Here is a 17,571-nt window from a genome sequence, read left to right as displayed (position 1 = left end):
CAATAAATTATTAGGCTATTTCAAAGTGTATTCACTATTCTACCTAATCCTAAAACTGCTGTTCGTTAAATTGAATAAGTCATGTAGACATTTGGTGGGCATTAACTACATCAATCAAGTATATAACCGGAGAGAGAAACAAATCAGGCACATGCTTCGCAAAAGAAGGTTTTATTTTGAAATCTCAAACCGGATGTTTGTATTTACATTATTGAGAGAACCCCCGTATACATCGTGGTCAGACTACACAGTCACTGGATTTTCCGCAAAGACATCAGAAAGTTTATCAGGATAAAACAACTACAATGTTTTGATAGAAATCACCTGTTTGAAAACAAAAAAATGGGTAGAAAGGATAAAGGAGATCGGGGTGAGTTGCTAATGCTGTAGTTTAACCTAGCTAACTATAGCTGTTAGCTCACAAGCTGAAAGATGGATAAGTGCACTTAAACCGACTCGCGTGTCGTTTTGTATTTGAAGACATTAAACCCCTCCTTTTTATTTTCCTGTGTCCTGTTAAAAGGGGGCAAATGTAGTCAAAAGCTGTATGATTATTGTGACACAGTACATAAGTATATATGCAGCTTTATAATTAATTGTTTTACTGGCTGCTATCTCTTTGTTCGACATTTCAACTACTGTTATGTATCTGTAAATAACTGTGCAGTATACACTTACACTTTTAACTTCTACTAACCTGCTGCTTTCAAACTCCTTTATACATGCTACACTCAAACAAATACAATGTGTATTTATGTAAATTGTAATTTGTGTCCTTTCTGTTTTTATCTTTACTATTTTATGCATCCCCTTAATTCATATTTTGCCATTTTTGTCTGTCTACTTTTGCTGTACAAATGTAAATGTCCCCTCTGTGGGATGAATACATGTATTCTGATTCTGATTATTCTAGAACAAAACAATTTACACGGATGTGTTATTGATTTCAGTTAATTGTCTACCTCTATTACTTTCCATAAATGTTTTTTCTTAACTCATACTGTGTGCTTACAGACAAGAAGTCCAAAAAGCGCTTCTATGAGGAGGAAGATGATGAAGAAGAGGCAGGGGGCAGTGAGTCTCATGAGGCCATTCCTGCTGCTGCAGGGAAACAAGTGGATGAGTCCAGTACAAAACTTGATGAATATGGAGCCAAAGATTACCGTGTTCAGATGATGCTGAAGAACGATAACACTTCACGCCCCCTTTGGGTGGTAAGATGGGTTTTGGATTGTTGATTTCCTCACTCAAATCAGTTTACTGGTCCCCTTTTCTTATTTTACACAGTATTTCAGAAGATATCCCTCTGCATTCCCTTTTAATTTTTTCCCCTCTTCCTTCCTTCTCTTCTCCAGGCTCCAGATGGACACATCTTTCTTGAAGCATTCTCACCAGTGTACAAGTATGCACAAGATTTCATGGTGGCAATTGCAGAACCAGTCTGCAGGCCTAATCATATCCATGAGTACAAGCTGACAGCCTATTCTCTGTATGCAGCGGTCAGTGTGGGGTTGCAGACCTCTGATATTGTGGAATACATGCAGAAACTCAGCAAGACGTCTGTACCTGAAGGCATCGTACAGTTCATTAAGGTCTTAATTAAGTGTCTGCTGATTTCAAGGAAGAGGACACTTTTCAAATGTATTATATTTACCGTCATGTTTGCAAACTTTGGGTATTTAATTATTGCTTTTTATATCTCTTCAGCTCTGCACTGTGAGCTACGGAAAAGTCAAGCTAGTTCTCAAGCACAATAGGTAAAGTCATTTCAACAACCGTTCTTTCTTTCTTTACATTAATCCTCCTCTTTGTGCTTTTCTTAAAAATGTTCTGCCTCTCTACATTCAGGTATTTTGTTGAGAGTGCCTTCCCTGATGTGATCCAGCGGCTTCTGCAGGACAATGTGATCCGTGAATGTCGTCTCCGCACTGCAGATGGAGCAGACACCGAGCTTATAACTGAAGTTATTCGCAGCAAGTCAGCAGTACGCAATGCAACTTTTTTTTTACCTGCCCACAAAAGTAGAGTACTACTTTATTTTAAGTAAACATTGAATCTAATTGAAAAGCAGTAACAAGTCATGTTTAAAAGATGTGAGAAGATATTTATGTTAAAGGAGCTGGATTTGTTGTCCTGGTCTTTCACTTACCAATGCCCCTCTGTGTCTTTTATTTCTGACAGATTTCCAAGTCTATTGAGGAAAAGGGGGATCCGTCGACCTCACAGCAACCCAGCGATGGACCAACTGCTGCCCAGCAGGTGCCTGAAGACATCTTTAGCTACTATGAGCAAATGGATAAAGAAGAAGAGGAGGAGGAAGAGACTCAGACTGTGTCTTTTGAGATTCGCCAGGTACACTTACATTTTTTTTACTGCTGACATTTATGCAATTTATTTGTTGCCTTATTAAAATGAAGGAATGCTTTCTAAATGTAATCCTATTTTAATGCACTTCTCTGAACTGTTCTACTGTGATCCCGTGTAGGAGATGATTGAAGAGCTGCAGAAGCGTTGCATTCAGCTAGAATACCCTCTCCTAGCAGAGTACGACTTTCGCAATGATACAGTCAACCCTGACATAAACATAGACCTGAAGCCCACTGCTGTGTTGAGGCCCTACCAGGAGAAGAGTCTGCGCAAGATGTTTGGGAATGGACGAGCTCGCTCTGGGGTCATCGTGCTCCCCTGCGGTGAGACAGCTGGTTCACTGCAGTCTAAGGAGAAGGGAACATAGAGTTACAAAACAGAAAGGAGACCCCCTTAGCCTTTCCTCACAGTAAACATTTTAACATGGCAAAGTGATAAAACTTGTGTATGAAATCACATTGTACAATATCTTTCAAATATTTGCTTGCTAACTAGGGATATATTCTTATACATAGTAGATTTTTTATTCCCTGCATCTGACAGTACACCCTCAACCAAAACTATAACTCACTTTAATATTTTTTTGTAACATCAAACCTGTGTGTAAAATATATGGCCCAATCTTTTATTTCCAGGAGCGGGAAAATCTCTCGTGGGCGTGACCGCAGCGTGCACGGTGCGTAAACGCTGCCTGGTGTTGGGGAACTCCTCAGTGTCAGTTGAACAGTGGAAAGCTCAGTTCAAGATGTGGTCCACCATCGATGACTCTCAGATCTGCCGCTTCACTTCTGATGCCAAGGACAAACCAATCGGCTGCTCAGTGGCCATCAGCACCTACTCTATGCTGGGTCACACCACCAAGCGCTCCTGGGAGGCGGAGAGAGTCATGGAGTGGATGCGGAGCCAGGAGTGGGGCCTCATTATCCTCGATGAGGTGCACACCATCCCTGGTAAGCTGAAACAGTTTTTAAGTTCTCCAGATAACTTGATATTAGCATCTAATTGAATAATGTCTTGAAGGTATGTGTTGGGATGCAATGGGATATAGACACATGAAGAACACATACAGCTCCGGAAAAAAGAGACCACTCTTTTTCTCTACATGTATGTCAACCATTCCAGTGTTTGTTGAATTTCAATACAGAGAATTTTGAGAAAATTGCCAGTAGTTTAAAGAATACAATGAAAAATACATAACTATAAATAATAAAACAAGAGAAAATGATAATGCTGTAGTGATCTCTGTGAGATTTATTGACATGTAAACCTTATTCTCCTCTGTAGCCAGGATGTTCCGCCGTGTTCTGACCATTGTCCAGGCACATTGCAAAATGGGGCTCACTGCCACATTGGTCAGGGAAGATGACAAGATTGTGGATCTGAACTTCCTTATTGGGCCTAAACTGTTTGAGGCCAACTGGATGGAGTTACAGAACAATGGCTACATTGCCAAAGTCCAGTGTGCAGAGGTGAGTCTTGCATTATTTTGACACGGTTTTATACGATGACATGAAATGAAAAACATATTGTTCACTCAAAACTTGGAAAACATCTGTTTCTGTTTTGTTTTGATTGTGTGAAGCCTAAACCTAGTAGCCTAGGGTCAATTAGAAAAATATATGTAAAAAGGGAAGATATCATTAAATATAAAACCATTGAGGTGGTGTTGTAATGACTAACCAAGTGACAGCCGTTTACCTATGTCCAGTTTTAAACATGCTGTAGTTTGATAAAATGGGTTTTATAAATCCTTGTATTGTTCTAACAACACACCAATACTATAATGTTTTTTTATTATTATTATTATCCTACGATAACTGTTCGTCTAGAGTAAAGCTAAAGACAGTTTCTTGTAGAATTCCGATTATAAAGCTCCAAGATGTAGCTGAAATGTAATGTAACAAATACAAAGTGCATGGTCCACATTAATGACACTGTCTGACCTATTTACCCATGGTTTTGCTTTAGGTGTGGTGCCCAATGTCTCCAGAGTTTTACAGAGAGTATGTGGCCATCAAGACAAAGAAGCGCATCCTGTTTTATACGATGAACCCCAATAAGTTCCGCGCTTGCCAGTTTCTCATCCAATTCCACGAGCGGCGCAACGATAAGATCATTGTCTTTGCTGACAACGTGTTTGCCTTGAAGGAGTACGCTATCCGCCTCAACAAGTAGGTTATTTACAACCTGAGAAGCATCTGTGAGAAAATAGCCTGTTTGGGTAAAATGTCATCATGTTTGAACTTAACCTTTCTCATTTCCTCTCAAGGCCCTACATCTATGGCCCAACCTCGCAGGGGGAACGAATGCAGATTTTACAGAACTTCAAACACAACCCCAAGATAAACACCATATTCATCTCAAAGGTAGAACAATCCACACTTGTGACCAGCAGGGGGCACACTAGCACTTCTAGAGAATTTAAAGTGCTGGCGCTGCACTGTGTGTTTTAATTGACCCAAATAATGAAATCAGATAAAAACAATATTCCAGTAATGATACCTCACACCTATTTAAATCCTGTTAACTATCACATATTAAGAAATTCGCTATATTAAAAACCAATGATATAAAATCAGAGTGAAGCTTACCTTTTTAATAAAACCATAGTTGCATGTTTGCATATTGATACAATGGCACAATGACATGTCTTGAAATTATACTGCACTCCTTCTACCACTCAGGTTGGAGACACTTCATTTGACTTGCCCGAAGCCAATGTTCTGATCCAGATCTCATCTCATGGTGGATCACGCAGACAGGAGGCACAGAGGCTTGGCAGAGTCTTGAGGGCTAAGAAAGGTCAGTCTGTCTGGATCACTTGGATCGGTTGCCTTTGCATGACACATGCTGATTTCACTTGTAGTCTTCCTCCATTCATCACCTAAATATTCTCTCTCCACCTGTCTGCTGGTGTAGGAATGGTAGCAGAGGAGTACAATGCATACTTCTACTCACTAGTGTCCCAGGACACCCAGGAGATGGCGTATTCCACCAAGAGGCAGAGGTTCCTGGTGGACCAAGGTTACAGCTTTAAGGTGTGTGTAACATGTTTGTGTTTCCCCTTTTGAACAACAGATTTTAAACTGTAAAACACCCGATTGTACATTTTTCTCATTGGCCAAGTTTGCTCTCACAGTAGAACAATATTTACAAAAATGTGTTGGTATTTTGGTAGTTAATATAGGAGTTTCATTTAGAGGGGTAAAACAAAGAATGAACCAGAAAATAAAATGGTTCAAGAAAAAGCCTCTGCTCACATAGAGGGATATTTAAGATCTCTTTATTGAAACTTTATTTGGATGAATAGAAATCATATCAAATGACAAAATTCCTGAAATAGCTTTAATGCATTTGTGACAAATTATTCAGGAGAAATGGAACAGGTTTATGAATAAGAAAACTATTTTAATCCTTGGTGTTTATAATTTGTTTCTTTTACATAATAATACCTTTTGTGAGTTCTCACGTTTCTCTTCCTTCACAGGTGATCACAAAGCTAGCAGGTATGGAGCAGGAGGACTTAATGTTCTCCTCAAGAGAGGAGCAACAGCAGCTTCTTCAGAAGGTCCTCGCTGCCTCCGACCTGGATGCTGAAGAAGAGGTGGTGGCCGGGGAGCTGGGAGGACGACCCCAGGTGAACACTTTGGATAACTTTGATTCAGAATGCTGACATACTTAATTGTCTTTGCAGGCTTACAATTGTTCGATTGTATTTTACAATATTCACACTACTTTTTCTTTCTTCCTTCTTCTTTATCAGTTCTCAAGGCGAACTGGCACCATGAGCTCCATGTCGGGTGCAGATGACACCGTCTACATGGAATATCAGGGTCGAGGCAGCAAATCCTTATTAGGAAAAAACATTCATCCACTGTTCAAGCGCTTCAGAAAGTAGATGCACTGACTTTAACCCTGATTCCCAAAGACATCTGGTTTGAACACAGCAAATGCAGTCTCCATGGCTCGATTTTTCTATGTGACACATTTAACACAACCCCAGCTGTCTCAAATACCTACATGCAAAGTTAATTGCAGGTGAAATGCATTTTCCGTTCATTTTTGTGTTGCGTTTTACTGATTTGGCCTTCAAACAAAATTTCACACCACTTGAAGGGTTTGACTTTCTGTTTGCAATACATTTCAGCTGCAATTGTCTGTGGATAGTATGAGAGTAGGCTGGAAAATGACAGATGGGAAGTCAGCTCTATATGGGATAACCTGTGTTTTATCCACTGTTTATGTGTGCTTCACTGACAGGGACTGAGAATGAAAATTATAGAGGTATATTGTATATACGTTTTTTTTGTAAATATGGCTTTACTTGTAAACGATATCACACATGTTTATTAAACACTTCCTGGTATTATTTGTCCTGATGTTACATGCTCCTGCCAGCCATTTATGGCGATTAGGGTCACTACTGGCTGCAGATCACTCTACACCAATTTTTGTTTAATTTGCTTGAGTAAAGCGAAGGTTGTTTCAATAATTTGAAGTATTTGGAATGATGTAAACGCTAAGCCTACTTTGTACTTGACAAGATTAAAAGCCAGCCAGGGGTAAAGGGTTGGGTGTTCTTCCTCCCGTTTTTTAAAAATTACTTAAAGACAACAGAAAAACCAATCAAGACTGATGCAAGATACCAATGTGGCAACTTTTATTAAGATAAACCGCTTTAGCCAGTCGAAGGGTGTCCTTCATTGATACTATCAGGTCATGAACTTGTTTTTGTACCTTCTAGGAAAATACTAAAATTCCAGATAAGCAATCTCAGAGTGGTGCTCAAAGTATTAATTAGGTGCAAATCTCTACTGGAAAAAAGCCTAGAAGATTAGTTATCACATCAAAAGTCCAACATAGCATGAGAGCTTCTTTTTAAATGTGAATAATGTTCAAATGCTGCCATTTAAGCTGCCATTTATCGTTTGGCAAGCTTCAAGAGAAACCTAACACATTCTCCTAAATTGTATACAGTATATCAGTACCTCCTACATTGCAACCACTAAACATGAACAAACCTACAAGACCTGGTAATTTGTGAAATGATCTCTTGCTGGAATTTCGTGCACAAGTTTTAATTAGTTAATCGTTTAGGCTCTTGAGGTGTGTGTGTGTGGTGAGGTGAGGTGAGGTGAGGTGAGGTGAGTGAGGTGAGGTGAGGTGAGGTGAGGTGAGGTGAGTTGAGGTGAGTTGAGGTGAGGTTTCTAAGGTTATGTTTCTTGCACCACATCGATGCCATTATACTTGAACTAAGGCTAAGTGTGTGTGATTTGTAAATAACCTTTCTAGGAAGAGAAAAGAGGTTGATAGCTGATTTAGCTATCATAACTTATAGAACCTCAAGCTCCCATTCAAAGGACAAGGAGATCAACAGTCTAGCCTGGCCTAAGAACTTTCTCGGAAAAACACCTGGATTATGTGCCATTTTGTTGCTTTACTCAACTGCCACCTATTTATGTTTTTGAAATCTTCAAGCGTCTTGACCTTAAATAAGCTTTAGACCCAAATTTCGTTATTTTCACGCAACACGTGTCGATTAGTTTTCTTTGCAATTTGAGTCGACACTGCGAAACTAGCAGCAAGGCGAAGTTATTGCGGAAGAGGAAACCTAAGACATTATTAACATAAATAAATAATAATCTGCTTAAGTAGCCCACACGTTTTCATGCCCACCCTAAACTGCGGTCAGCTGAGCCGTCTGTCGCGTTTGCTCTGTCAAATCAGCAGCTCTGCATTTTTGAGTGCGCGAGTAATAGCGCCTTTTCGGTAATCGATGTGAAGCGGCACTGACGCAAGTACTAGGGTACAATAATGCAGGTTTTCTATCCCTCATCAAAGTTAGCAGAAACATGTCTTATTGTACTCAGCAGGGGATTTTGACAGGGGATTACAAAAAAGTACACAGTAAAAGTACTTATTTGTATTGTTGGTAGTAGCCTAGTGTAACTAGTACCGAGTCGACCAATATCAATTTCATTAAGAACTTATGGCCAAACCTTTTTTTTATCCCTCATCAAACTAACCAGAAGTGGCTTGATACGGCTCAGTTGACTGCAGTCACTCTAAGCAGGGTAGGCTATACATCAGCACAAGGAGACTAGGTTCACTGAGGATCGATATAAGAGTCTGGCACCCTCCTATTAACACTGATTCTGTATCGTCATTGTTTTTCAACCAAACTTTTATAAGCAATATCCCCCTTCGGATTTTGATAGATTTTTTGTGATTTTGTTAAATATTTTAATTATGCAGTCTATCTTTTATTCCATTTCATTTGTTGTGTACGCCAAACTGTAAAAGCACGTTGAGCTGCATTATGAATAAACAATTGCTACAAAGCTTTATTATAATGATTATGACTGTGATAATAATAATAATAATAATAATAATTATATTATTATTATTATTATTATTATTATTATTATTATTATTATTATTATTATTATTATCTTGTTTTGAAACTTGACAACAACGCATGTCCTTAATGGTTTTAAAACTCAAACCCCTTCTCTGCTTAATTGCGTTCCATTACGCAACCCCATTGAAGAAGCCTTAATTTACGTGAATAGCGAAACCGCACACTGTCTGTAAATCCCATACAGAAAACTCTTTATAACCCATTGAATCATAACATATCGCTAATCCGTGCCTATAGCTCCTCCACTGATTACCTCGATCTATAGAAAAGAGTTGTAAATGTGCGTGTGTGTGCAGTCGCGCGTGTATGCACACAGGCCGATTGATGGACCTTATGTAAGTTTCTTTTGGCACGTTATGCTTTCTCATTCCCGATGAAAATGTGAACGCAACAGTTTTTGGGTGGAAACGCCCACAACCGAAAACAGAGTCATCCCTCCCTTCTTTTGAAAATAACATCCAATCCTCTTTTCCGGATCTGCTGAGTGTAGGTTATACAAGCAACTCTTTAAAAGCTTCCCCTAATACACCCCATTTTAGATCCAATTTCCACTCAGTGGGAACTGTGTCTTTATTTGGCAGGAGCATCTGCAGATGTAAACTCGGCCGTTTTAATACTTTGCAAAAAGACTCAATCATACATTTATATATTTTTTTGTTCACAGAAAAGTTAAAAAGTTACAAATAATGGCAATGCTGAATCATTTAACGACAGCATGCTGGAAGAACGTCCAGAGCGACCGGCTAAAGAAGCAGCTGTTTTTCATTTGTCGCGCCTTGCATAAGTCAGCAGCCAGCGATGCTTTTGGGATCTCCGCGGCTGGGGAAGGAGCCATGCCTGAAAGTGTTATCTCATCGCCGGGTGTCGGCGAGAAGCCCAGAATCATGAGCCTGGAGGAGATGCCTGGACCGAGCACCCTCTCAAATTTGGTTGAGTTCTTCTGGAGAGACGGGTTTAGCAGAATTCACGAAATACAGGTAAAGATGTCCACAACCCATGTGTCCTTGTGCTTTTTGTTGTAATCTCATTAAACTGTCCAAGAAGTAAAAATGCTTTAAACATCTAGATATCCGGATAAAAAATGAATCAAAAATCTGATTAAGTATTGTTACCCAATGTAAGCGAACCCAATAAGCCCAATGAGTACTCTTGATCAGGACAAGTAATTACTCATAATCCCTACATCTATCACGTTTTGAAACTTGACACATTTGCATGACATTGAAGGTTTACAACACTAACCTGCCCTAATGCAATCCATTACTTTATCCACATTTTAATAGGATGCAACTTTTTTATCCTGTGAGCCTGGCAAAGCACTGTTTATCTGACTACTAACATAAGTAGTGTTATCCTTTTCTTTATTCTTAGAGTTTGTTATATTACACTTTTTTGTATCTTTTTTGCACTCTAGACATCTGTATACTTCATCTACATATACCATTCAGTTATCCAAATGTTCGGCTCTTAGAGAACTTTTATGCTATTATGGTGAAAGTTCTGGCTGAAGATGAAGACCAAATAGTAAAAATAAACAAGTATTTTGGATCATAAACTTCAACAGGCACACAGAACAAGTATTTGTGACCCTGTGTGTCACTCACTCTAAGCAGTGTACTCGTCAGCAGGACAAGTAATTGCTCATTATCGCTAAGTACTGTTCATCTTGTGTTAAAAGTTGACACAACCTGGCACCCACTGTATCTTACACATCATTAACATTGCACTTTGTGAATAACATTAATTGCCATTACCCTTTCTATTTTACCGTTTCAATTTTATCGGATCAAAAAAATGTTGTGTGTTAACCTGGCAAAGCCTCAGACAGCTTATTTTCTGGCAAATGTAACCCTCTTATACCCCAGCTCACCACAAAACTGGCCATGATACTAGCTAGGCAGTGGTCACACAAAGTGCACAAAAATCATGTAAAATAATTCGGAATGATGAGTAATCAATGTACATGACATTTCCAAGATGTTTGCCAAATCTTTAGACAAAAATCTTAAATAACTGCTAACATTTTAAAGTTTACCTTTTGCGAAATGAGTGACTCTTTTTTGCAAAACTTGCTTACAATTTTCACCCTTCATACATGATTTCAGTTAATAAACATAGGGGAAATTGTGCGAGTTGTAGACGTGTACCTGAGGAATCAAAACAATTTACGCATTTGGCTTGGGGAGCCTAGTCTTTTGTTTTGTTTGCTGAAAAAAGCCTGCATATAAAATTGCTATATACATTAACTGAGCACTGGTAATATTAACATTGGGATGCTTAACACAGTTCATGCACAGACAACAGCTAACCTCATAGCCAATATCTGCAAATAACAAAATTACATTACATTTTAATGTCAGTCTTTCAGAAATCAGTCATGGAAGAAATAAATATGATTATTAATTTGTGTTTGTGACTCCTGCTTTATAGATGGAGCACAGTAGGAAGTTTGGAAAAATATTTAAGTCCCGTTTTGGGCCCCAGCTGGTGGTCTCGGTGGCGGACCGTGACCTGGTGGCTGAAGTGCTGAGGGCCGAGGGCGTGGCCCCTCAGAGAGCGAACATGGAATCCTGGAAGGAGTACAGAGACATGAGAGGTCGTTCCACTGGCCTCATTTCAGCGTGAGTGCCACTTCAAACATAAATCAAAGATTGAATCAACAGGATAATCACTTTAGTTTCCATATGTGTAGATGGGCACTGCACAAGACTTGGTGTCTTGTCTACATTTCAATGGTTAGCTCACTACTACTGATAGTATTTAGCACTTTTACTTCTAAATGGTCTTTGGCATACATGTTTTTAGTTTTTCAACTGCTTCACCAATATTACACTTAAATACATTTAATTTAGCTAACCCTTTTGTCCAAAGCAATCAACATAAAATGCAATTTCACAACGGCAAGAATCCTGACATTTAGTATTTGTTTATTTTATATATAATTTGTCATTAATAAAACAACATGTTTATGCCCACTATATGTCCAGCAATGTCTTGCATTACATTAAACAATGCCAACATGTCCTGCTTGTGTCTCTTGTGTCGTGTTCTGCAGTGAGGGAGAAGATTGGCTTAAGATGCGGAGCGTGCTCAGGCAGCTCGTCATGCGCCCCCGTGATGTAGCAGTGTTCTCTGATGATGTTAACGAAGTGGTCGATGATCTTATCAAGAGAGTTCGTGCTTTGCGCACCCAGGAGTCTGACGGAGCAACTGTCCTCAATGTCAATGACCTCTTCTTCAAGTATGCCATGGAAGGTTGGTGGATATGCAACAGAAGTTGTCCGTAAATTATTTGATTTTTTCCCACTTCACCAAAAATTGTAATCTCCCCTTTCCCTTCTTTGTCTTTAAAGGTGTGGCAGCCATATTGTATGAGTCCCGACTGGGCTGTTTGGAAAATAAAATTCCCCAGGAAACCCAAGACTACATCGAAGCGCTGCACCTCATGTTCAGCTCCTTTAAGACAACCATGTATGCCGGAGCGATCCCCAAGTGGCTACGACCTGTCTTCCCCAAACCATGGGAGGAGTTCTGTTGCTCCTGGGATGGCCTCTTCAAATTCAGTGAGCATTGTATTTTTATTCTGAGATGACAGCTACATAAATACTATTTTAAGATGACAGTTACATAAATACTATTTGGTAAACATGTTTGTTTTAGCAAACCATCTGCCTGCAGTAGCCACAGTACTTTCTCATTAAACATGTATTACTGCAATTTAGTTCCAATAAGAATTTGTTGCAAAGATAACCCTTAAAAACATCATCAGGATTTGTTAACCAAGCTTCCGCAGAGCATCAGGAGACATTTTCCAACAATTTTCACATCCTCCGCTTGTAAACATGTTTGTAATGATGACTTTTGCTAATACTACTACTACAACTACAACTATGTTACAGATTTCCCTTCTCCAAATATTACTATAAATACTTTTTTAGATATTAGATAACGCTTTGCCAGCTGTACTCCTTAAAACAGGAACCTTACCTAAGAGCCTTGCATCAATAGAAAGGAATGTTGATTTGCATATAAATCTCACGGCTCTGCCAAGGGATTGTGGGAGGATGGGGTCCTGCAGTTACATAACTTATTATTTTTTTTAATACCCTCCTTTACCTCCCACTACTTCCTCCCTTTCCATTCATCATACCTTCTTTGTTGCTGTCTAATTCAAGGTCAGATTCACGTCGATAAGAGACTCTCGGAGATCAAGGCCAAATTGGAGCGGGGAGAGGAGGTGAAGGGGGGCCTTCTCACACACATGCTTGTTACCAAGGAGATGAACTTGGAGGAGATCTATGCCAATTTAACGGAGATGCTGCTCGCTGGGGTCGACACGGTGTGTGTTTTGTGTGGTGTGTTTGTCTTGTGTGGTCCCTGTTTAAAAGAGAATATGTGCAGAGAGGGGTTTGTGGAGGGTAGGGGTGCAGTGAATGTAGCTTTAACAGGAGCTGGAGGGGCTGGTTTGTTTTTTGTGTGCGTGTCTGTGTGTGTCACACAGTGTCTTGAGTTTCAAGGGTTAGGTTTCTGGCGCCACATCTATCCCTGTGTAGCTGTACCAGCGTCGGGTCAGAACAGTGAATCGAAGGTTACACAGTATCCCACTGACAAACTTGTTCTCACTCAGATTTAGTTTCTTGTCATATGTCATTGTGTGTTAGATCTACGCAGGGGGACCTTTGTCTCTTTTATTCTCCTCCACCAGACAGCTGTGTTGAGCGTTCATGTTCTTCTAAATTAAAACTCAATTAAATAGATATTGTACAGTAAGTAGTTAGGACTTTAGGTCTATTGTCAATTAAGTGCATTTGTTTTTGTGTGCTAGTGTATCTGCATCTGTGTGTATACTGTGTGCACATTTGCACTGTTCCTGCCTAATTTGTTTAGGGTACTGTCAGGTTAATGATAATTATGAGTGCAGACTCTTTTGTTCTGAGCTAGGGGGCCACAGGATAAATGGGTGTGTGTTTTTGTTAAAGTTGTTGCAACGGCCATGTCCTGGTAGGGGGTGTACTAGACTAAGCCATTACTTGAGGTGCATTACCCTTACTTGGCACACAAGAGAGCTGTCGAGACATGTTAGCCACAGACTGAGTTATAACAGACTGACTGGAGGTGAGTTTAGGGGGAGAATAAATAATTGGGCTTGAGGAAAATGGAATCTTTCAAGAAACAGAAAAAAGGTTTGGTAACTGGCGTCATCGGGGGGGGGGGGGGGGAGCTGTTCTCGATGAGCTTTTGTCATATGATTCCTGTCCGGCTTTGTCTGAGGTGTCAACAGCATCTGTCCCAGTCTGATTTGATTAGAGTAGGGGGAAGAGGGAGGTGGGAGAAACAACAATGAGAAGGATGATAACACCTGTGATACAGTCAAAGAGACTATTTTGATCATTAGTTTGAAAGACCTCTGGGGTCAGTGTGATGTTGACAAAAACAAGGTTGCCCCTCTGATGCCAATACATGTCATAAAATGCATGGGTGGAAAAGTAAGGAGTCCATATGAAAAGATGGGCAGGTTTCCAAGAAAGGAAGTTAGTAGTAGAGTAGGGCAACAATCTAACAGCACAGTCAGTAAAGATAAGATGTCTGAATCTGCCCCACCTTATCGAAATTAAGATAAGAAAAAATAACAGTTTGGCTGAGTTGAAGAAGAGAACAAATATAATAGAAGTTGGCAGGGCACTTCCAATCATGACTGCGAAATTGGTCAATAGTATCAGAGTTTTAGAATTAAAGTTAGATGTAATTGGATTAATATCTTTGGCTAATTAATCAGGATTATTTCAAATCCACGGAATCCTCAAACGGGCGAGTGAGGCAAGACCAGGGATAAGCGGCTGGGAGTGAAGCTGGTCAAATTGACTCATATCTGCTTAGCATGGAATTACCTCAGAACACCTCTCACTCTTTTCCGACTTTAACAAACATGCATTGCAAAACATCGATAAAACATAGGCTTACATTATCCAAAGAGATTTCAATTAAGAACAGATGGACAATACGAATATACTACAAATTAGAAAAGGAATTTGGAGAAAAATATTAAAAATACACTTTTCTATTTCCCCAGACATCCTTCACCCTTTCCTGGGCCAGCTACCTTTTAGCGCGGCACCCACATATACAGCAGCAAATCTATACAGAAGTGACGAAAACTCTTGGACCCGGAGCAGTTGCCACAGCAGACGATGTCCCTCGCCTGCCTCTTATCAGGGGGCTGGTCAAAGAGACACTCAGGTACACACTGCGTTGGTTTTTAATAATTAAGCTTTTCTCTATCTTAGGTTTTGTTTTTGGTTTGTTGTAACTTGCAGTGAGTGAAAACAACTCAGCGATGGTTAAATAAACTTTAGAATTTAGGGCTTGACTTTGTTTGATATGTTCCCATGAGTAGATTTAATTTCTCCCCTGTGTTGTTTTATGCACCCTTCCCTAAACAGGCTTTTTCCAGTTCTCCCTGGCAACGGACGGATTACCCAGGATGACTTGGTGGTGGGCGGATACTTCATCCCCAAAGGGGTAAGACTGAAAGAGACATAATAGATGTGATTCTTCATGTGGTTTTGCTAAAGAAAAAAAAAACTTTTGCCAAAAAAACACTTCAGGGCAACCAGATGAAACACGATCCAGCATTGCTCATACACCTTTCTGTTCCTCGGTCTCATACACATGCATGTACAAAAGCCCTGCTGTTTCATTACATAACTGACATTTTGTTGTTTGCTGATTTCACTAGACTCAGTTGGCCCTTTGTCACTACTCCACGTCTTTTGAGGAAGAGAACTTCCATGATGCTCTTAACTTCCAGCCGTCTCGCTGGATACGGAAGGATTCCACAGATCGAGTGGACAACTTTGGCTCGATTCCCTTTGGCTACGGCATCAGGAGCTGCATCGGCAAGAGAATAGCTGAGTTAGAGCTGCATCTGGCTCTCACACGGGTAGGAGAAATAAATAATTGAATTATTTAATTAACAAAATAATAAATACATCTACTTGTATGAACAAATGACACTTTTTCACTGCATTCTTGAGGCGCAGCAGTTTTATTCATAGAGCACTAGTCAGGAACTTAATGTTCTTTACATTGGCCTATAAATAGATTAAACACATTAAATAAGCAGTAGTGATATTATAACAATAAGAACATCAAAATAACAATATTGTTTTTATCACTTATTTAAATGAGCTGATTCAGCAGAGTTATTCAGGTGGGGAGCATACACACTAAAAGCTGCAATATTCAATGCAAACAATAATTCATTTATGAGGAAGCTTGACCGCTCCCAGCTGTGCTACTAAGGAATTTTTTAAAACACATTTATAAATGTTCTCAATGATTCATATCATCTTTCCTCCTTGTACAGCTCATTCAAAAGTTCCACATCTGCATTTCTCCTCTCACTTCTGATGTCAAGTCCAAAACCCATGGCCTGCTCTGCCCTGCCGGCCCCATTAACCTGCAGTTCATTGACAGAGAAAACTAGTCTCACACTCCTCTCCACGTGGTATACTGTACTGTGTTTGAAATGTCGATTTATTTTTATCTTAAACTACATTGCTTTTATACCTTTCTCTGTTAACAGATTTCAGATACCAAGCGGGACTGTTTTACTTGTAAAGATAGAGAGTTTTTCTCAAAAGTATTTTGTTTATAGGTTGTTTAGTGTTTGGACTGTTTCCATTAGATGTATTCAAAATAGTGTGCAGGAAGAAAATAATTAATACTCACACTCCCTTTCCTGCCCAAGTTCAATCACTGATCTGTTTATCAAAATAACAGGTACACCAAATCTGTTTTCATATATTCAATTTAAAAATTATAATCATAGGAATGTTTTTTTATATGAAAAGGAATTTGAATATCCTGTGATTCAGAATAAGTAACTGTTAACTAAATGAAGTCTAAAGTCCAAAAGTGGATTATTTACTCAACTAATTAAATGCATTATGTATTTCTTTATTATTGTTTTTCTTTTTAGTAAATACAATTATTTAACCAGATTATCTGATACTTTAGGATTTTATTAGGATACTGTACGTAACATGAAAGAGGTAAGAGACCATTTGTAGGATTGTGTGGTTTTAAAGGATTACTGTCGTTTGTATAGAGGAAAAATAAACTTTTAATATTTTTGTATTTAACTGCTCTTTTTTTCTTTCTGTACCATTTTTTACTGTAGCACGAATAAAACTTTGGAAAACAATAAAGATTTAAATATCATTATAAACATTGTGCGTGTGTTTGTCCAATGTCAATGTATATAAGTCCACAATACTAAAATGACAGTGTGAGTAATGTAAGCAGATACAGTTTCATACACTTTTTAAATCAATCAATCAAGGTTTATTTATATAGCCCAATATCACACATTTTACATTTTCTCAGTGGACTTTACAGTATGTACAGAATATGAATACGACACCCTCTGTCCTTAGAACCTCGCATCAGACAAGAAAAATCATCCGAAAATGGAAGAAACATGGGGAGAGTAGGGAGATTTGTTTTATGTGAGCATTAAAGGACAAATCTTGATGGAATGTAACTCCAAGATTCCTTATTGTTTCACTGGAGGCCAAGTTAATGCCATCCAGAGTGAGTATATCTTTAGATAATTTGTTTTGTAGATTCTTGGGGCTGAGTACCATGACTTCAGTTTTGTCCGAGTTTAACATCAAAACATTTAAGGTCATCCAAGTTTTTAAGTCCTTGAGGCAATTTAGAATTTTTTTTAGATGATTGGTTTCATCAAGATTGATAGATAAATATAATTGAGTATCATC

At 39.0% G+C, this 17,571-nt stretch overlaps 2 protein-coding genes across 2 annotated transcripts; both read left to right on the top strand.

Moving 5' to 3' along the window:
* The first annotated feature begins 187 nt into the window (after positions 1-187).
* ercc3 (excision repair cross-complementation group 3) lies at positions 188-6,733 on the top strand. Its single transcript, XM_063882407.1, has 15 exons — positions 188-370; positions 1,015-1,214; positions 1,356-1,592; positions 1,708-1,757; positions 1,849-1,984; positions 2,182-2,352; positions 2,486-2,690; positions 3,003-3,317; positions 3,652-3,836; positions 4,336-4,538; positions 4,637-4,733; positions 5,052-5,169; positions 5,287-5,405; positions 5,855-6,004; positions 6,131-6,733. Exons 1-15 carry the CDS (start codon positions 343-345, stop codon positions 6,263-6,265), a joined length of 2,349 nt encoding a protein of 782 aa, XP_063738477.1. The 5' UTR covers positions 188-342; the 3' UTR covers positions 6,266-6,733.
* Positions 6,734-9,282: 2,549 nt separating this feature from the next.
* LOC134862601 (cytochrome P450 27C1) lies at positions 9,283-16,993 on the top strand. The gene is made up of 9 exons (XM_063880601.1): positions 9,283-9,765; positions 11,219-11,409; positions 11,844-12,043; positions 12,142-12,351; positions 12,964-13,127; positions 14,859-15,025; positions 15,229-15,307; positions 15,525-15,728; positions 16,155-16,993. The coding sequence occupies exons 1-9, from the start codon at positions 9,475-9,477 to the stop codon at positions 16,272-16,274; spliced, it is 1,626 nt and encodes a 541-aa protein (XP_063736671.1). The 5' UTR covers positions 9,283-9,474; the 3' UTR covers positions 16,275-16,993.
* Positions 16,994-17,571: the final 578 nt, after the last annotated feature.

The sequence above is a fragment of the Eleginops maclovinus genome, chromosome 4, assembly GCF_036324505.1.
Source record: "Eleginops maclovinus isolate JMC-PN-2008 ecotype Puerto Natales chromosome 4, JC_Emac_rtc_rv5, whole genome shotgun sequence".
Lineage (NCBI taxonomy): Eukaryota > Metazoa > Chordata > Actinopteri > Perciformes > Eleginopidae > Eleginops > Eleginops maclovinus.
The sequence above is the reverse complement of the archived record's forward strand: the minus strand, read 5'-3'. Positions and strand labels throughout refer to the sequence as shown.

Excerpts from the sequence above, each read along its gene's own strand:
- LOC134862601 (XM_063880601.1), top strand. The coding sequence starts at position 9,475 with ATGGCAATGCTGAATCATTTAACGACAGCATGCTGGAAGAACGTCCAG. Across the intron at positions 12,044-12,141 it reads CTTCAAGTATGCCATGGAAG|GTGTGGCAGCCATATTGTAT; the intron begins GTTGGTGGATAT and ends TTGTCTTTAAAG. Across the intron at positions 15,308-15,524 it reads GATACTTCATCCCCAAAGGG|ACTCAGTTGGCCCTTTGTCA; the intron begins GTAAGACTGAAA and ends TGATTTCACTAG.
- ercc3 (XM_063882407.1), top strand. The coding sequence starts at position 343 with ATGGGTAGAAAGGATAAAGGAGATCGGG. Across the intron at positions 1,593-1,707 it reads GCATCGTACAGTTCATTAAG|CTCTGCACTGTGAGCTACGG; the intron begins GTCTTAATTAAG and ends ATATCTCTTCAG. Across the intron at positions 3,318-3,651 it reads TGAGGTGCACACCATCCCTG|CCAGGATGTTCCGCCGTGTT; the intron begins GTAAGCTGAAAC and ends TCTCCTCTGTAG.